General features: G+C 37.3%; 4 protein-coding genes, 1 long non-coding RNA gene and 1 other non-coding gene across 6 annotated transcripts; 4 read left to right on the top strand and 2 right to left on the bottom strand.

Annotated features, from left to right (window-relative positions):
• Positions 1-94: 94 nt before the first annotated feature.
• Positions 95-3,140, bottom strand: LOC103835113 (alkane hydroxylase MAH1). The gene has a single exon (XM_033277116.1). It carries the CDS (start codon positions 1,718-1,720, stop codon positions 149-151), a length of 1,572 nt encoding a protein of 523 aa, XP_033133007.1. The 5' UTR covers positions 1,721-3,140; the 3' UTR covers positions 95-148.
• A 221-nt stretch (positions 3,141-3,361) lies between these two features.
• LOC103835112 (coatomer subunit alpha-2) lies at positions 3,362-8,169 on the top strand. The gene is made up of 5 exons (XM_009111213.3): positions 3,362-3,583; positions 3,689-3,933; positions 4,196-4,690; positions 4,818-7,815; positions 7,911-8,169. Exons 2-4 carry the CDS (start codon positions 3,726-3,728, stop codon positions 7,778-7,780), a joined length of 3,666 nt encoding a protein of 1,221 aa, XP_009109461.2. The 5' UTR covers positions 3,362-3,583; positions 3,689-3,725; the 3' UTR covers positions 7,781-7,815; positions 7,911-8,169.
• A 2,001-nt stretch (positions 8,170-10,170) lies between these two features.
• Positions 10,171-11,582, top strand: LOC103835111. Its single transcript, XR_626618.3, has 2 exons — positions 10,171-11,022; positions 11,240-11,582. It is a non-coding gene; the product is annotated as an uncharacterized LOC103835111 (long non-coding RNA).
• A 46-nt stretch (positions 11,583-11,628) lies between these two features.
• Positions 11,629-13,269, bottom strand: LOC103835110 (protein MIZU-KUSSEI 1). Its single transcript, XM_009111212.3, has one exon. It carries the CDS (start codon positions 12,527-12,529, stop codon positions 11,735-11,737), a length of 795 nt encoding a protein of 264 aa, XP_009109460.1. The 5' UTR covers positions 12,530-13,269; the 3' UTR covers positions 11,629-11,734.
• Positions 12,930-13,001, top strand: TRNAW-CCA. The gene has a single exon. It is a non-coding gene; the product is annotated as a tRNA-Trp (tRNA).
• A 2,274-nt stretch (positions 13,270-15,543) lies between the features above and the next one.
• LOC103835109 (glutathione hydrolase 1) lies at positions 15,544-19,492 on the top strand. The gene is made up of 7 exons (XM_009111211.3): positions 15,544-15,704; positions 16,042-16,355; positions 17,640-18,161; positions 18,253-18,488; positions 18,561-18,825; positions 18,911-19,048; positions 19,132-19,492. Exons 1-7 carry the CDS (start codon positions 15,698-15,700, stop codon positions 19,363-19,365), a joined length of 1,716 nt encoding a protein of 571 aa, XP_009109459.1. The 5' UTR covers positions 15,544-15,697; the 3' UTR covers positions 19,366-19,492.
• Positions 19,493-19,639: the final 147 nt, after the last annotated feature.

The raw sequence follows: 19,639 nt of genomic DNA, 5'->3' as shown, positions 1-19,639 counted from the left end.
ACAAAATTAGTGTGTAGCACTGAGAGATTGACAGTAAACTTATCTTCTTAAGGCGCAATGCATGCTTTCTTATATAAGAAATAACACTCCAGCGTTCGTTAACACTATATGGATAGATTATTATTGGAGAAACTAAAAAATTGATATTTCAAGCTGAACATCTCTTAGTAAGCTTGACTCTAAGCCCATGTTTCATAAGAAGATTAAGATGAGCCTTTGGCTTAATCTTATGTCCTTCGACGAGCTTAATGACATAGTGTTGTAATATCTCCGCAACTATGGTCTTCATTGAAGTCATAGCTAAATGCTTACCGGAACAAGTTCTCGGACCGGTGTTAAACACAAGGAACTTGGAAGAAGGCTCGTGTCTCAACTCACCAGTCTCTGAAATCCATCTCTCTGGCTTGAATTCCAATGCGTCTTCTCCCCATACAGATCTCATCCTCCCTAACGCAATGATAAGGAAGATAATGTTCGATTTAGCATCGACTATGTGACCACTTGGAAGTACATCTGATTTTATAGAAGTCTTGCGCTGGAAGGGAAGTGGTGGATAGAGCCTCATCGTTTCATACAAGGCCCCATGTAGATAAACCAACTTGTTCAAAAACTCTCTGCGATCGATAGCCGACCATTGACTACTTGCCGGGTTTGGTAGATTTGTGTTGATCTCTTGGCGAATCTTGGCTTCCACGTGAGGGTTTTTTGAGAGGAGCCAAAAGAACCAAGTGAGAGCACTGGAAGAGGTATCCCTTATTGCCATAATGATAGCTAAAATAGTGTCTCTAAGGAACTTATCATCGCTTGGATCCAAGAGCTCGTATTTGCTTGTATCTAGCTTTATGTAATACGTTAAAAAATCTTCATGACTTTCTCCATCTGAATGAACATGATCATGATGATGAATCCCTTGTGATCTTATCTCTTCTCTCTTTGCAGCTATGTATTTTGCGCACACTCTATCAAATGTCGCGCCCGCTTCTATCAGCTTCTTCTCCTTTCCCAGTCCCAACCGGTTTTGCAACTTCCACAAGAATCTTGGTATGATAAGCCTAGACACAATGGCTTCCCCAGCATCCTCGAAGGCTTCTGCGAGCTCAACCTCTGGCATTTCAATGGAGAGAGACTGAGGATCAGAACCGGATACTAAAAGTAAGGATATATCGAACATGAATCTCCGGAACACATCCTGCAAGTCCACGACTGTCCCTTCTTCTGAAAAGCGACTGAAAATAGGAAGAAGCACGTCCTTGATTTTACTTGTTGTGACACTCATTGACAAGTTTTGAAAACCTTGACGACTGAGGATGACCTGAGAAGACATTCTTATGTTTTTCCATAGATCTCCGTCAGCAGAGAAGAGCGGGTCTCCAAAGACATCTACCATCTCTTTGAACTCTGGTCCCTTGATGTAGTTGGAGAAATTTGAGCTCAATATATGATGTATATTAGCTGGATCAACGGTGATCAACGCATCCATTCTAGCGAACCACGGACCCTTGAATAAAAACGTCAAGTTGCTCTTCTCTAAGACGCGGATGAGAACATCGATCCGACGTGACCACAAGACCAAAGCTGGAAGCATCCCAAGAACAGGCCAGTTCCAAGGGGATCTTTTGTTGACAAGGTAACCAGAATGTTTTTTGTTGAGAAAGTAACAGAAGATGATGAGAAAGCAAAAAAGAGATAATGATGCTTCGAGTAAGCTGATAGAAGCCATTAATTAGGGAAGAAGTTTGATAGTGGGTAGTGGATGGAGAAGAAGGAACTGGATTTTATGTATACATCTGGTCAACTCTAGTACTGTTTCACCATTTTATTTTAAAATTAAAGAAAATCTTAGAGAACATGAATTCTCCACTTCACAAGGATCACATCACATGTTTGAGATATGACAGTGCAACTTGAATTATTATAACTATTGAAGATAAGTAGGGAAACATCGTGTCTTGTATTTAAATAACCATGTGGATAATGATAATCATTGATAATAATCCCGTAATTATCAATCAGCCTTCCATTATATGGTGTCCAAATATCAAAACCAAAAAGACGTTTTGACAATGCAAATAGTGAAGTGTCAAACACGACCAAAGAGAGGGTTAAACTGTTAAAGCCAAGTATTTGCATTGTCCTTCAAGAACTTTCAAGACGTGGGAGAGGGACAAGTTGAGAACAATAAGAAGATGCAAGCATATAATTAATCTCTCTCCCAGAAAGAACAGATTAACAAAAGAGGCAATAGATGTATGTACCTGGGATTTTAGCTCCACGGTATGTAATAACTCCGGGAATGTTATGAACTCATAAGAAGTAACCTAAAGAAAATAAAAACTACAACATCAGCCAAAAACACAGTTATATGGCACAAGAAATGGGTCAAAGCGACTAGAAAGCAGATGATTCAGATAGTAAGTTTCAAACGCGTTTCTGACATTGAAAACCACATTAAAAAAGCAATGCGGGACTCTTATCAATAATAATCACAAACCTCGGAAAAATGTTCCTGTCAGCTTGTTCAACAGCGTGGATTTTCCAACCCAACAAGTCCAACTCTAGAATCTCACACTTTTGGTCACATCAAAACAAAACCTTCTCCACCACCACCTTTGGTAAGTAGTGCAAGAAGTTCCCTTGGTAGAGCTTAGCAAGTTTGGCCTGCCAAAATGTAATACAGAGATAAGCTGCTGGCGCCATAAAAAAAAGTACCAGATTCCAATATAGATTATGGAATTATATTTCCTGTCTGCCTAGTAAACATATATCCACTGAAGCTCTATGCATCCAAACTAACTTGAAGAGCACAAGTGAAGAAGAATCAGAGGATCGATTTCTTTGATCTTCTGCATAATAGTCTACCTGGTTACACCTAAAGCAGAGAGAGAGAGCTCACGGAGAACACCGGAATCAGAGGTTCAGGGCTGGCTGAGGAGGGGGACAAACAGTGCTACCTAAACCCTTGTCTCCTGTATATTAATAGTTAAGGATCTTGTATTTTTTTAAAAATTTATATTTTTATATAAAAAATTATAAATATAATAAATAAAATTGAAAAGCTTCCAAAAATATTTGATATGCATATAGTTTTATTTTCATCACAAAATATACAAAATATTACTGATTATTTTAAAAATATTTTAAAGGGTAACTTTTTTTTTTTCCTAGGGACCAATGTTAAGTCGGTCCTGCGGAGGTCGACGACGACGGAGGAGAAAGAAGCAGAGGGATACGTTTCGCCACCTGATTACGACGACAAGAGACAAATTATGTCCCAAGTACCTAGAGATGGGCCTGATCCAACGAGGGCCCATATATCCAATTTATTTTAATGATATTAGGCCCATTTAATATTTTATTTTCTTGGAATAAAAAAAAGCATAAATAAATTAAAATTAAATTCCTTTCCAATTAAGAAGCGAGATCTACTCGACGAAAAACTGGATCACTTTCTTCTCCTTCTCCATCGATTTGCATCCTTGTGTGTTTCTCTTCCTCTCGCCTTCCACGCCTCTCTGGTAATGCTACTGCTCCTCACCGTTAAGCTCTCCTTGACCTGATCCGATCCGATCCGATCCGATCCGAGGTGAATCTCTATCTCACTATCTGGTGCGTTCAGATCCGTTTGCGATTTCGATTTTATGAAAATGACTCGTTTCTCCTTTCGTTCTCTCTGATCTGGTTTGTGTAGAGCTGTTTCCGTTTCGTGATCTGGAAAAAAAAATATCATGTTGACGAAGTTCGAGACGAAGAGTAACAGAGTCAAGGGACTCACCTTCCACCCTAAACGGCCATGGATCCTCGCCAGTTTGCACAGTGGCGTGATCCAGCTCTGGGATTATCGTATGGGTACTCTGATCGATCGATTCGACGAGCACGAAGGACCTGTCCGTGGTGTTCATTTTCACAATTCTCAGCCTCTCTTCGTCTCCGGAGGTATTGAGAAAATCATAATCTATTAACCGTGATCAGTCTGTTTGGCATTGGATCTTAGTGTGCTCGATTTCTAGATCTAGCTTGGTGTCTTTGAAGAGGATAACCAATGTAGTCGTATTGATAAATGCTTATACTAAGTTTAATTTGTTGTATAACATATGCTCTTTGGATCATTGGACCTAGTCAGCTGAAATCAGATCCCATATTATTTCATTTTACTCTTCCAGAGCATTACTCATTGACAAGATTGTGTTTTTTGCAGGAGACGATTACAAGATTAAAGTTTGGAACCACAAAACGCACAGGTGCCTTTTCACTCTCCTCGGCCATCTCGATTACATCCGCACTGTCCAGTTTCACCACGAGAACCCGTGGATTGTGAGTGCTAGTGACGATCAGACTATCCGCATTTGGAACTGGCAGTCACGGACTTGTATCTCTGTGTTGACTGGTCACAATCATTACGTTATGTGTGCTTCTTTCCATCCTAAGGAAGACCTTGTTGTGTCAGCGTCTTTGGATCAGACTGTCCGTGTCTGGGATATTGGTTCGCTTAAGAAGAAGTCAGTGTCTCCTGCTGATGACCTCATGCGGTTTACGCAGATGAACTCTGATCTTTTTGGTGGTGTTGACGCTATAGTTAAGTACGTCCTCGAAGGTCATGATAGAGGAGTAAACTGGGCTTCTTTTCATCCCACCCTTCCTCTCATCGTCTCTGGTGCAGATGACCGCCAAGTAAAGCTCTGGCGTATGAATGGTATTTTTTCGGAAGGCTGTCTTTTTTCAAAAAAAAAAACTTTATAAACCATCGTTTGTACACTAAGTTGCAATTTTATAATAGTGTAGCTGATGTAACTCATCTGTTCATTTCTATTTTGTTGCAGAAACTAAAGCATGGGAGGTGGATACACTGCGAGGCCACATGAATAATGTCTCATCTGTTATGTTTCATGCAAAACAGGACATTATTGTATCCAACTCTGAGGATAAAAGCATTCGCGTCTGGGATGCTACCAAGCGAACTGGAATCCAAACTTTTCGCCGTGAGCATGATCGATTCTGGATTCTCGCAGTTCACCCTGAGATTAATTTACTGGCGGCGGGGCATGACAATGGTATGATCGTGTTCAAACTTGAGAGAGAGCGTCCTGCATTTGCTGTGAGTGGTGATTCCTTGTTCTATGTCAAAGATAGATTTTTGAGGTACTACGAATGTTCAACTCAGAAAGAATCCCAAGTTATCCCCATACGGCGTCCTGGTACACCAAGCTTGAATCAAAGTCCCAGAACTCTATCATACAGTCCGACGGAAAATGCAGTTTTGATCTGCTCAGATCTGGATGGTGGTTCTTACGAGTTGTACATCATACCCAAAGAAAGTGTTGGCAGGAGTGACGTTGTACAAGATGCAAAGAGGGGCACAGGTGGTTCTGCGGTATTCATTGCCCGTAACCGGTTTGCTGTTCTTGAGAAAAGCACCAGCCAGGTGCTAGTCAAGAATCTCAAGAATGAGGTGGTTAAAAAGAGTGCTCTGCCTATTCCCACAGATGCTATCTTTTATGCTGGGACTGGAAATTTGCTTTGTAGATCTGAGGATAAAGTGGTTATATTTGACCTTCAGCAAAGGCTGGTCCTTGGTGAACTTCAGACACCGTTTGTTAGGTACGTTGTTTGGTCTAATGATATGGAGAGTGTTGCTTTGCTCAGCAAACATACTATCATTATCGCGAGCAAAAAACTTGTCCTCCAGTGCACGCTTCATGAGACAATACGTGTGAAAAGTGGAGCTTGGGATGAAAATGGTGTCTTCATTTACACAACTTTGAACCATATCAAGTACTGCCTTCCTAATGGAGATAGTGGAATCATCCGAACCCTGGATGTCCCTATCTATATCACCAAGGTTTCTGGAAATACAATCTTTTGCTTGGACAGGGATGGGAAAAACAGGGCAATCACCATCAATGCAACTGAATACATTTTCAAGCTTGCACTGCTGAGGAAGAAGTACGACCATGTCATGGGCATGATAAAGAACTCTCAGCTATGTGGACAGGCTATGATTGCTTACCTGCAGCAGAAAGGATTCCCTGAAGTTGCCCTCCATTTTGTTGAAGACGAAAGGGTCCGATTCAACCTGGCTCTTGAAAGCGGCAACATCAGCGTCGCTGTTGCGTCCGCTACAGAGATTAATGAGAAAGAGCAGTGGTACAAACTTGGGGTGGAGGCTCTTCGCCAAGGTAATGCTGGGATTGTTGAATTTGCGTACCAGCAGACGAAGAATTTTGAGAGGTTGTCTTTTCTTTATCTCATTACTGGTAAGTTGGACAAGCTTTCAAAGCTGATGAAGATTGCAGAAGTGAAGAACAACGTAATGGGTCAGTTTCACAATGCTCTCTACCTAGGAGATGTTAAAGAGCGTGTCAAGATACTTGAGAATGCTGGTCATTTGCCTCTCGCCTATATCACTGCTTCGGTTCATGGATTAAATGACATCGCTGAGCGACTGGCGACTGAGCTTGGAGATAACGTGCCCTCATTGCCTGAAGGAAAAACTCCATCGCTTCTGATGCCACCATCTCCCGTCATGTGTGGTGGTGATTGGCCTCTTCTAAGAGTGATGAAGGGAATATTTGAAGGCGGACTTGAGAGTGCAGCCAGAGGAGGGGCTGTTGATGAAGATGAAGAAGATGTTGGTGGCGATTGGGGAGAGGGACTTGACATGGTCGATGTTGATGGAATGGAGGACACAGACATCAAAGCCATTTTGGAGGAAGCAGAGAGAGGAGAAGAAGAAGAAAATGATGAAGAAGGTGGATGGTTGGGAATTGACGACTTGGAGCTCCCACCAGAACTTGACACTCCTAAGGCCTCTGCTAACGCACGTTCATCCGTCTTCGTGGCGCCTACTCAAGGTATGCCCGTAAGCCATATTTGGAGCCAGAAATCTTCCCTTGCTGCTGAGCAAGCCGCAGCGGGAAGCTTTGACGCTGCGATGCGTCTGCTCCACAGACAGCTTGGCATTAAGAACTTCGCGCCTTTGAAATCGATGTTTATTGATTTGTTCAACGGAAGCCACAGCTATCTGCGTGCTTTTACTTCATCTCCTGTGGTCCCACTTGCCATTGAGCGCGGATGGAGCGAGTCTTCCAGTCCCAACGTCCGTGGCCCACCAGCTCTTGTTTATGATTTCTCCCAGCAAGAAGAGAAGCTCAAAGCTGGCTACAAAGCCACAACAAGTGGGAAATTGACTGAGGCTCTCCGTCTCTTCCTCTCTATTCTCCACACCATCCCTCTCGTGGTGGTCGAGTCAAGAAGTGAAGTCGATGAGGTTAAGGAGCTCGTCACCATCGTCAAAGAATATGTCCTCGGTCTTAAAATGGAGCTTAAGAGAAGAGAGACCAGAGATGATCCAGTGAGGCAGCAAGAGCTCGCTGCTTACTTCACTCACTGCAACCTCCAACTGCCTCACCTAAGACTCGCCCTGTTTAGTGCAATGGGAGTCTGCTACAAGGCGAGGAACCTCGCCACTGCCTATAACTTCGCCAAAAGATTGTTGGAAACGAACCCAATGGAGAGCCAGGCCAAGACGGCTAGGCAAATTGTTCAAGCCGCTGAACGCAACATGACTGATGCAACCGAGCTCAACTACGACTTCAGAAACCCGTTTGTGATATGCGGATCAACCTATGTCCCAATCTATAGAGGTCAGAAAGACGTGTCCTGTCCGTACTGCACGGCCAGGTTTGTGCCAAGCCAGGAAGGAAACATATGCGGGGTCTGTGATCTTGCAGTCATTGGCGCAGACGCATCTGGTTTAGTATGCTCTCCGTCTCAGGTCCGCTGATCAATTCAGATTCGTTAATCTTCTTCAAACGTGAGGTAAGTACTAGCTGCTCTTTTGATGGAACAAGTGTTGAGCGTTTGGTTTTGTGATTCTCTTTAAAAAAAATTGGTTTGTGAACTTTTCGTTGCAGGTTCTGTTGCTGTTTTGAGTCTTTCAAGTTGTTTCTTATCTTAGTGACAAGTTGACAACGCATGAGAGAACTTTAGCGTCTTGCTCTATATTTGGTTTTGTTTGGTTTCATATTTACATTCTCAGAACATTTCAATTAGTTTTATCGGATTTTAAAACTCGTTCACTATGATGATATAATATAGACGAATTTTGTTGAGTTATGTAATGTTTTTGTTTTGTTTCTCATTTTTTGTTGTTAATTTTGACATGATTCGTAATTGTTATTCCAATTACTTTAAACACCATGCAAAGATTTAGAAATACCCAACATATATAAGCTTCTTTTTTTTGAACAAAATATAAGCTTCTTTAAATAAAGAAGTGAAAAAGGAGATTTGAGAGAGAAAGGAAAAGCGATAAGAAAACCCTAGTAGCCGCCATCAACTTTGGCTTGGAGGAGGGGTGGATTCCGGTGATTCGTTGCCGTGAGAGTCTTCTCCTCCTCCTCTTCTTGTTATTGTGTTGTATGTATCTTTGTTACCCACCTCTGTTTCTCTTCTTCACACGCCGTCGAGATGCGAGCTACTCTTGATTTCCATGGATTTTCTGGTGGATTTACAACGGTGAGACAGTTTCTGTCACGTTGCTGGAGTAGCAGCGAGATGCTGCAAGGAGTCGAGAAGGAGGGGCTTCATATGAGAGTAATTTCGATCTGGTAATATTGTGTCTTGTCATCGGTTTAGCTTATATGTCAATCGCTATTTCCTGCGGTTTAGATCTTCCTTGTTCCGGGGTGGGTTAGTTCTGTGGCTAGGGGCGAATGGAGGCGTGTGGAGAGTGTCTCCTTCGTGTGGTGGTGTTGAACCGTTGGGTTTCAAAGGTTCAGATGTGCTCTGATGCTCCTCTCCATCTTGGCTCCTCTCCCCTGTTTTGCCTACTTATCTACTCAACGGAGAGGTTATATCCTCTGAATCCTTTTTTACCTTATAGATTGGCTGTTTTAGTTTCTTCTTGGTGTCGGTACGGCAGTGGCGTTAATGACGAATCCGTGAGCAGAACAAGTTTAGCATCCTTGTTGTGAAGAAGTTGGTTGGTGTCACCTCTCCATTTCCAGTTGTGAAGGAGTCCTTGCTGCAGCTTTTAATAAGAGTTCGTCCCCTTCCTGGTTTGTTCGCTGATCTCTGGTTTCCTCGGTGGCTTCTTCTTGGATGATTGAAGCAGTAAAAAGAGGTTGAGGTTTTGGTTCAATCAGATGAAGTTGCGGTTTTGTAGGGGGGTTGGTCCCGGGTGTTTTGGTTCTTAGACCCATGGTTTGGGGTCGGTGTGTGTGTGGTGCTATTCGGCGTGGTTCTGGCTTTTCATCGTGGACAGGAGGTTCAGGTGATTTCGGTTCTGTTAAGTCATTTTTGCCACTTATCAGCTTGGTTGACTGTGGTCTTGTGAAAGACTTCCAGTTATTTTTGGCCTTGACTTTGCTATCTATGGGTTTGTTAAAGGATTGTAGGAAGGTTTAGTTGTAAGAATTTGCGTTTGTATAAGTTATATTGTAGTCTGGTCTTTGGTGCCCTCATATGGGTTTTAGTGTCCTTTCTATGGACTTTTGTTTCCGGGGATATCAACGTGTTGCGCCGGCTTTTGTATTCCATCCAGTGTTTAATATAATCAATTGACGGAAAAAAAAAAAAAACTCTTTATTTCAAACTTCATTGTAATTGCACCTCCTCTACAAAACGTGTTTTGGACCTAATCAGAGTATATATTTATTTAACAAGAAATTCATCGAGTCAGAAGAGCGTATTCTGTCCTATACAAGCAAGCAAGCACACACGTACACGCGTATGAATTGCTAATATTGTAGGTGTTGTACGAGTTTATCAATCAAAATGATTTTTTTCTTCTTTTAGACCAGAATTTAACTACCTTGTCCACTTGATGAGGGTGCAATTTTTCTAATTATAGTTATATAAATACACCATTATACATATTACAAGACATAAAAGTTATACTCAAAAAAATCAAAGCAAAACGTGTACATGGTTTGGTTATTGACTTTGGTTCTTCTCTTATTCTCTGCATCATCAGACGCTGTCTTCGCTCGACGACCATATGAATCTCCCAAAACAAGTAAGGACCTAGTTATGAGTAACTATTTCATTAGTTTCCCAATCAAATTATTCATAAGAAAAATTATGATACATGTCCAGTTTTTTTTTAATACCATGAAAAGGTTAACTATCCTTGTACGAGAGACTTACGAAATGTTGTAAAGATATATAAATGCATGTCCACCTATACTACCTTATTACATCTCTATTATCTTTCAAAACTTGAAAACATTCAATGTATTAGATTAATGGATTGTTTTGTTGAAAACTGAAGTAGTAGGAGTTTGGGATAAGAAGTTGATTAGAGAAGTAAAGATTAAAGTGGGAGGCAGTAGCTCACGGCCTGCAGGTCAAAGAGAATGACATCAACTATGGTCCCAAACCGTATAGCGACTAGTCGTGATTAATGATTGTGGTGCTCCAGAGAAAAAACAAATTACAATATGTAATCGAATTATTTGGGTTGCTAACAAATATATTTAGTTATTATTTTTTTTTTGAACTGAAATATATTTAGTTATTTCGAGTTAATAATTGTTTGATCGTCTTGTTACGATATTTTTCTCACAGACGAAGCTAAGACGCATATTTTTCGTTTGACTATCTTAGCCGAAAACTTGGACTATTATTCAAAAAATAACAGAATTACATTATGCATTAAATTCAGTCAGTTGACGTATGATTTATATTATCAATTCAGTCAGTTAATTCAACCAAAGTTATTATCAATTCCAGCCGTATGATATAAGAAAACAAAATTTTGGGGACGACTTTATCTTCGTCAAAGAAAAAAAGTCAGGATAACAACTCTATAAATAAAACACATCTTTCAGCAAATAAATACATACATATATCGTTCTCTTCGTCAGAGACTAAGTTCACTTGTAAAATCCATAAAAATTTCAATAACTAAATAAAAAATAATGTATCATCGCTTGGTTTGCTTAGTTACTTTGATTATTCTAATGTTCACTGGATCATCGACCACAGCTTTCGCTCGGATACCATACCAATCATCCATGACAAGTAAGGTTTCTAGTCATGAACTTAACTCTCAACCCAAAATTTTCTTAAGTTTTCATGTAATATATATATGCCTCTAGGTTCATAAATTTCATTTTCAAAATGGTGTATGTTCCTGGTAAAGAATAAAGATCGTATGAATTTGATATCTCAAATTTTTTGAAGCAAACACTCATACACTCAAATTCACTTATTTGTTTGTTATTAACTGTATGGGAAGAACATGGAGAAAGGGTTTGGGATCAAAAGATGATTGGAGATATCAAGATTGACGTAGGAAGCAGTAATTCAAGGCCAGCACGTCAAAAAGATAGCCCAAGTCCGCCAGGCGCCAACATGTAGCTTTCTTGGACTACTGAAAGTTGGATGTGCATGTTCCATAGAATATATATTGGCTAAACGAAAATGTATCAGATTTACGCGTTGTTTACCTAAGCAGTATAAAAGTATGACGTTTTAGTTGTTAAAATTGTAAGTCACAGTTTATATTTTTGTTATAAAAAAGCATGTAGCGAAAGTTATTTTCGTTCGTATAAACAAAATCAAGATTATTGTAAAAAAAACGTGTGGTCTCTCCATCTTTTTCTAAGTAATATATGACCAGAGTAATTATATAAAAGGAGAAGAATATTATTTAATCATACTAAAATAATACTATATATAACGTCAACCACCGTCTCCGGCCTTTACATGCACGTTAAATTAACAAATTAAATCAAACTCTTACAAAGAAAAAACTAAGCTCGGGTCCATTATTCCCTTCAGGACTCAACATATAAAAGGTCTCTGAATCTTTAGACCCAACAACTCTCTCAAAGTAAGCTCTCATGTACGCCATTTCACCGTCGGGTCCTTCCGACTCCGAGTTTCCGGGCAAAACTCCGGCTCCCATAGACACCGGACGTAACAGTTCCATCACGCTTAAGTCTTCATCGTTCGCTTCACGTCTCACGCCGTAACCGGTTTTGTCTCCTTTACAATACATTGTCCACAACGGTTCATCCAAAATATTTGTGTTCTTTTCTGTTTTGTTGTTATTATTGTTAGGTTGTTTCTCTGTCTCGAGAGCGATTCTAACCATCCCCATGCTAAGTTCTTTTTGAAACGTTGTGGTTTGCATGGCGAGCTCTACGACTAAAGAAGGTAGACATTTAGGGGTTTCTTGTATGGAGAGACTTACTCGGCCTTTACGGTATCCGAACAATGTGCCGGTGACTCTTGACGTGTTGTGATGTGGGTCTGCTACGCCTAAACCGGGGTTGATAACCGGGATTTTGCATGCTATGGATGATGTTGTGAAGATAGGGAAAGATCGAAACACAGTGCGTAGAACTCGGAACACGTTTGATTTGTTTTTCTTCTTTTTTGAAGATGGTGGCTCGAGGAGATTGTTCTGACGTGGCGGCGTGGTTGTGGTGGCTGGAGAAGATGATGGAGACGAAGGAGGAATTGAGGAGAAGGACGAGGAGGAGGAAGAGCTTGTAGCCATTGGCTTTGGTGATTCTTTCATTAGAAGACGATCGTACGGTGAAGAAAGAAGTAGAATAGACTTCTTCTTCCTTCGACGACCGACGACTAATCAACCAACGTCAATGTTAAATCCGTTTTTTGTTTATATATTACTTCTCTTCCTCCTCTTTTTGAATTGGTTATTTTTTCTCCTATCAAATCCTTATCCATGAATTTTGTTTTTTCTTTTCTAAATATGTTTTTTTCTTTTCTTCCTTTTTAAGAAAAGGTAATGGGGATTTGAATGGTGATCTCAAGGTGAAAATGAAGATATATATTAGCAAAACAGAAAACTTTTTTGATAAACTTCTGTTTGTCAAATTTTCACTTTCTAAGCTTGGTTATAGGTTTAAAAATAGTGAGTAATGGGTAAGATTAGCTTATGATACTTGATTTCAACAGGATCCGTGGCGCAATGGTAGCGCGTCTGACTCCAGATCAGAAGGTTGCGTGTTCGATTTACGTCGGGTTCAAAACTCCCGAAAGTTAGATCCTTCAAATTTTTTACCTCTATTTATTAACAAAGTAAATGACAAGTCCCAAAACCATAAACAGTCTCTCCCTGGATTTCTCTTGAAAAAAAAACACTCTAACTAACCAGACCAGGAAGGTAAGATACCCTACTAATGAGATCATAGTTTAACATAGAAGTATAATTTTTAACTGCAGAAGAGTATACTTAGAGCAACCTCATCATTTGGGTTTCAAAACTAAGGTGATGATTGTTTTGTTAGATTTTAGATTTTGGTTTTTGGTTTTTGGTTTTTAGTTTTTGATTTTTGATTTTGCAGTAGATTTTGATTTTTTGAAAACTTCATTGGTGGTTTTAGATTTTAGTTTTTAGTTTCTGGTTTTTTCTTTTAAAAATAATAAAATTTAAAATATTATGGATAGTAAAATATCTATTATTGAAAAATTAAAATTAAAATTAAAATACTATTATCAAACCATACATAAACTTATTAAAAATTATTTTAAAACAAAAAAAAAATCAAATATAAAATAAAAATTATCTTAAATCCCATAAAGATACAAAAAATTTGATCTCAAATATCTTTCATATAGTACACATGAGTGTTATTATGTTCTTCGTCTTCATCTGAATCAAAGTCTTCAATTGGTACATTACCAGTTGGATAACCTGAATCAAAATCAACATCTCCTAAATTTGATAGCCTGATAAAATTATGTAGAGCCATTGTAGCTGCAACAACTCTTTTTTCTAACATCTATTTTGTATCTTGGCTTTTTTCTTAAAACCCACCATTTTCCTTTCCACACACCAAAAGTCATTTCAATAACAGATTGTAGCGAAGAAGTAGTTTGTTAACCATTTCTTTATAACTACTGGGCTAGGATGATAGCTTTCCCCTCTATACGGAGTAAGAAATCCAGGTCGGAGAGGATAACCATAATCTCCTAAATAATACATTCCAAAAGGTGCAGTTGGAAATTGATGAGGTCCCTCCATTGCCAGTGCTAAAACTTTTGCATCGTGAGCTGATCCCGGAATACCTATATATGCATATGTAAACAACATGTACATATTGCATATAGCTAAAACATTCATACTCGTGTCACTTTTCCTGTTCCAATATTTTTCTGAATCTTTTCCCGCAATAGTGACCGGAACATGAATTCCATCGTTTGCATCAATAAATCCTTTAAAGTAAGGCCAGTAATTTCTATTGGATTGTAACCTAGGATGAGGTTGCGTAAGCTCATTTGGACCAGGTCTAAGCAAATCAACCGCCATTTTCTCGAGAGCAGTCAACACTTCGTAGAATTTCTTGCTTATAGTTTCCTGTGAATGACTAAATATCTTTCCAACAAACCTCTGAGTTGCATTTTGAATACATATGTTAAGGAATATTGCAACACTTTCCTCTATGCTTACATTATCAGTCTCCTTCAATTGATAATCATCCTTAAGCTTTTCACATAACTGAATGTATACCGGTAAATACATTCGAATTATGTTACAGCATTGCACGTCGTGACCATGAAGTAATTCATATAAAAATCAAGGTTCATTCGTTGCCTTTTTTTTTTTTTTTTGAATTATACAGAGGCCAGGATTCGTTGCCTTTCTATACTTACAAAGTAATGATCGATGAAGGATTCTCCAAAATTAATGATTTCATCTTCTGCTTCATCATCTGCAATATAAACTCAGTTAATATGTATCGGATTATTTAATCAAAATGCCAAGAAAAGGAAGGTTCCCTTCAAAATATTGATATCGGATTAGATATTTTCAACTGCGCAGTGTATCGAACTTGATTTTTTTCAACGGCGTAGTGTATCGAACTTGTTTATGATAGGTAACCTTTTATTTTTATATTTTCTTAATCAAACATAGTAGTAATTGACTAATTGGCATCACTTGTTTGACCAATCGTAATATGGTCTTACTTGCCTGGTACGTTTAAATCCATATATATGGTGGTCTTGAAAGTGGTGTATTGTTGGCAAAATTTACAACCATATTTTAACTCAAAGAGAAACGTTACGGGAATTATAGATTCTATTTTTTTTGTTCATTGTGACGCCGAATCTCACTATAACTATAAGATCGGTTATTGACTATGATATTAAGTTTCATGGATTTTTTTTAAACTCGATGCTAATTGACAATCAATAAATAGATTGTTCTAATAGAAAAGTGGAAAAAGAAACATTATTAAATACTAAGATCAATGTAGTCAAAAGAGCTTTTTAAATGACCCTTTAAAAAGACTTGCACCTTTTGGAAACGGTAAATTATGTCTTTTATTAATCATAATCCGGCTAATTATTTTTACTTTATGAATTTATTATTTGTAAAATCAGATATCGATCAATATGTTAATAATTATGATCACGGACTCACAAATCTCTAATAACTTGATGTGTTATTTGAGGAAAGTTGTGATGTATCATTAATGAATATCTTAATTTCTTAAATATAGGTAGATTAACACTTAACCGATGTAGTCTAAAGAATATTTATAACATTGACAAAAGAAGGGAACTACTTAAAAGAGTACATAAAGGACATGCAACTTTTTAAAGGTTTTATAGATTCTAAATTTGTCTATCGTCCAAGATAGCTCAAAACCACAGCGTCCTATTTATATTCGTTTGAACAAATCTCATTTTTATTCAATATTTTGCAAGTGAAATACAAATGAATTGTAAGTTATTTTTCTCTCTAATTCTATACAAGAATCGTCAACGATTATTCAATATATAGTTAGTTTCTTTGTAAACTCATTTGGTTTTCTAGCGTGAAAATTGACTGATTGCTACTAACAAGCTTCAATATTTAACTCATATTTTTACCAAAAAAATATTTAACTCATATTCATAAGTATGAACTCATAAGAACTAAAAATTCAACGTCCAATAAGTTATATAAGTCTCGACACTTTTTCAAAAGTTTTGTTAAACGAAACTCTTGTCGTTCAAACGTTTTATTTATTTTTTATCATCTGTGGATTAATATTTGGTTTGATTCTTCATCCACCGTAGCTCGAACAGTAACGATCGTTCTTCTTCTATTCGCATTTCTCCAAAACGTGGCGGCTAAGAAAAGACAGCACAGTATTGTTGCGTCTAACGCTGCGGTTGCGACAGACCATGGGCAGTGTTCAAAAATCGGAATGAATGTTCTTCGGCAAGGAGGGAACGCGATGGATGCATCTGTGGCCGTTGCTCTGTGTTTGGGGGTTGTGAATCCAGGGTCTAGCGGTCTAGGCGGTGGATCTTTTGCAGTGGTTAAGATGGCTAGTGGTAAAGAAACTGCTTATGATTTTAGAGAGGTCGCTCCTTTACGAGCTACTGAGGTAACTATGTTTTGCTTAATGCGTTATTTTTCCTCTTGTCATAATATGCATTTTAAAATAAGTGTTATCCTTAAACGTTTCTGAAAAATATAATATAGTTTTTCTTAGCTCCTGGTGTATAACATACATATTATTTGGGGATAATGGTCTTAGCATTCTTCAAAAATATAGACTAGATGTTTTCCACAAATTCGAAGATATAAATATTGTAAGAAAATATATATTATGTATATAATGTCATAAATTTTGAATAATAATTAAAAATGCAATTCTCATAAATAGACATTTTTCAAGTTTTGATCACAAAAATAGACCACAAGAAGAAAAATGACTAAAATGTTTCATTTAATAGGTAAAATGACATTAATACCCTAGATATATAAAAAATAAAAAATAAAAATAAAATAAATAAAATAAATAAAATAAATAAAATAAAATATTTTAATAGTTTTAGATTATATGTTTTCAAATTCAAACTTTTTTATAATTTTTTTTGAATTTTTTTTGAATTTTTTTATTTTTTTCAAAATTTCTTTTTGTAATTCGAAAATACTATTTGAAACTATTTTAAAAATTTTTATTTTCAAATTTCTAATATTTATTTTCTACTTTATAAAATTTTAAACATTAATCTCAAATCACCATCCCTTAACTCTAAACTTTAAGGTTTGAATTAGTTAATCTTATGTGTATAAGTGTATATTTACCTCTTTAATGAAACATTTTGGTCATTTTGATTCTTTGAAACTATATTTGTGACAGAAACTTTTTTAGTGCTATCCTAGGATATTTTCCTAATTAAAAACATTAAAAATATAATTTTCAACTTCAATTAGTTTAAAATCAATTATAAAGTTTCTACAAATTTGATGTAAAAATAATTGATGAATATTTAGTATTAACAAATGTTTGTGGAATTATAGATGTAATTATCACATTAACTTCTCCAACATATATTATGTATCTTTTTCAGCTTCTTATTATTTTTTCGTTATCATTTTATTCTTTTTATAAAATTTTTGCTAATGTTTTCTTAAATTTTTATATATTTTTGCCAAATATTTATTTTTCTCTCTAAATAATAATACAAAACATACAATCAACGAACTAAAAATCCATTTAGAATGCTTTTCAATCATAACATTAACTTATTCACTATATTATTTGACTTAAAAGCATTTTTAAATCATTTTATCGTTTTCTATAAATTGTTTTGTATTCATTATTATATGTAGCCTTTTCCTTTGAGCTTAAGTAGACTTTTCCTTAACGTTCTTAATGTAGGATATGTATGGCGGTAATCTTGAACTAAAGAAGAAAGGACCCCTATCAGTAGGTGTCCCCGGGGAAGTCGCAGGTCTATTCACTGCTTGGAAACAACTCGGAAAGCTACCATGGAAGCAGTTAGTGTACCCTGCAGAGAAACTGGCAGCTGAAGGATACATGATTTCTAAGTATCTTTATATGCAGATGAACGCGACCAGAGATGATATTTTAGCAGACAAAGGTGGTCTCTCTGAGCTATTTGCTTCAAATGGTGAGCTGAAGAAACCAGGGACGATTGTTCGTAACCCAAAATTGGCTTTCACACTTAAGCAAATCGCTGAGCATGGTCCAAAAGTGTTTTACAATGGCACGGTTGGGGTTAACCTGGTGAATGATATACAAAAGTTGGGAGGGATAGTAACTTTGAAAGATTTGAATAGTTACAAAGTTAAAGTTAAAAAACCATTATCTAACGATATTCTTGGATACCGATTACTCGGTATGCCTCCTCCTTCCTCTGGTGGCCCTTCAATGGTGCTTGTAAGTCTGTTTTTTTTTTCTTTTGGCTAAAAATTTATATTTCATCAAACCCTACATTTATTTAATTTTTGGGAGTTTTCTTGTGTTGCAGATTTTGAATATTCTTTCTCAATATGGAATTCCAAAGGGTGTTGCGGGACCATTAGGTGTTCATCGACTAGTTGAGGCTCTAAAACATGCATTCGCGGTCAGAATGAACCTCGGGGATCCAGATTTCGTCGATGTTACTAAGGTTGTTTCGGATATGTTGTCTCCAAAGTTTGCACAAGAACTGAAGAAAAAGATCAACGATGACAAAACCTTTGATCCTAAATATTATGGTGGCAAGTAAGTTTTTCTATCAATTAAAATCCATCTTATTCGAATAGATTTTATGATGTTTCTTCTCTTATTTTGTAGATGGAATGAGATTCATGATCATGGGACGAGCCATTTCTCAATAATAGATAAGGAGAGGAATGTTGTAGCAATGACTACTACAGTAAACGGTTACTTTGGGGCAACAAAGCTGTCCCCTAGCACCGGAATCGTTCTGAACAACCAAATGGACGACTTCTCGATCCCCATGAAGCCCCAACCAGATGTGCCGCCTCCAGCACCGGCTAACTTCATCCGTCCCGGGAAACGACCTTTGTCTTCAATGTCTCCCACCATTGTACTCAAGGTTGGTCAAAATACATGTTACTTGTGCTCACGAAAGTCGGAATTGGGATTCTAAATGACAGTGTTTTCTGCTTTGGTTTCTGTAGGACGGTAAAGTGAAAGCTGCAGTTGGTGCGAGTGGAGGATTGTATATCATCCCTGGAGCAACACAAGTTTTCTTGAATCATTTTTTCCTCAACATGGATCCTCTCTCTTCCGTCATGGCTCCAAGAATCTTCCACCAGGTTTTTGCATCTTTTTTTACCCAAATTAGAAACTTTCTTGTTCTTTTGTTTATAGCTAATTTTTTTGTGATGTCATTTTGCAGCTGATACCAAATAGAATTTCGTATGAGGATTGGAAGACGGTTTACGATGATCATTTTGAGCTTCCTAAAGAGACAAGAGACGTTTTGGAGAAGAAAGGTCATGTCCTAACGCCGATCGCTGATGGAGCAATTTCTCAGTTAATAGTTGTAGAATCCGGTGGAAATTCAAACGGAACGAGTAGGCTTGTAGCAGTTAGTGATCCAAGAAAAGGAGGGTTCCCCTCAGGATATTAAGATACACAGGATTTCATAATTTATGGCATCAAACTATAACTATTAACTTTTAATCATGATAAATAAAAATATTGATCCAAAAAATTTTTAATAACATAAACTCGTTACTTTTTTTTTAATATACTATTATTTATGTTTCAAAACAATAGTATTTTTTTTTTGCAGATTGATATACTATTATCCATGTTTCTAAACATTTTAAAAGTATTTTTAATTTAATAAGATTGATATGAACTTTGTCAAAAAAAGAGATTTATGAACTTTGGTTTGTATT

The sequence above is a fragment of the Brassica rapa genome, chromosome A08, assembly GCF_000309985.2.
Source record: "Brassica rapa cultivar Chiifu-401-42 chromosome A08, CAAS_Brap_v3.01, whole genome shotgun sequence".
NCBI classification, from domain to species: Eukaryota; Viridiplantae; Streptophyta; class Magnoliopsida; order Brassicales; family Brassicaceae; genus Brassica; species Brassica rapa.
This window is presented reverse-complemented; position numbering and strand designations above follow the sequence as displayed.

Excerpts from the sequence above, each read along its gene's own strand:
- LOC103835110 (XM_009111212.3), bottom strand. The coding sequence starts at position 12,529 with ATGAAAGAATCACCAAAGCCAATGGCTACAAGCTCTTCCTCCTCCTCG.
- LOC103835112 (XM_009111213.3), top strand. The coding sequence starts at position 3,726 with ATGTTGACGAAGTTCGAGACGAAGAGTAACAGAGTCAAGGGACTCACC. Across the intron at positions 3,934-4,195 it reads GCCTCTCTTCGTCTCCGGAG|GAGACGATTACAAGATTAAA; the intron begins GTATTGAGAAAA and ends TGTTTTTTGCAG. Across the intron at positions 4,691-4,817 it reads AAAGCTCTGGCGTATGAATG|AAACTAAAGCATGGGAGGTG; the intron begins GTATTTTTTCGG and ends ATTTTGTTGCAG.
- LOC103835109 (XM_009111211.3), top strand. Across the intron at positions 18,162-18,252 it reads GTGGCCCTTCAATGGTGCTT|ATTTTGAATATTCTTTCTCA; the intron begins GTAAGTCTGTTT and ends CTTGTGTTGCAG. Across the intron at positions 18,826-18,910 it reads CTCCCACCATTGTACTCAAG|GACGGTAAAGTGAAAGCTGC; the intron begins GTTGGTCAAAAT and ends TGGTTTCTGTAG.
- LOC103835113 (XM_033277116.1), bottom strand. The coding sequence starts at position 1,720 with ATGGCTTCTATCAGCTTACTCGAAGCATCATTATCTCTTTTTTGCTTT.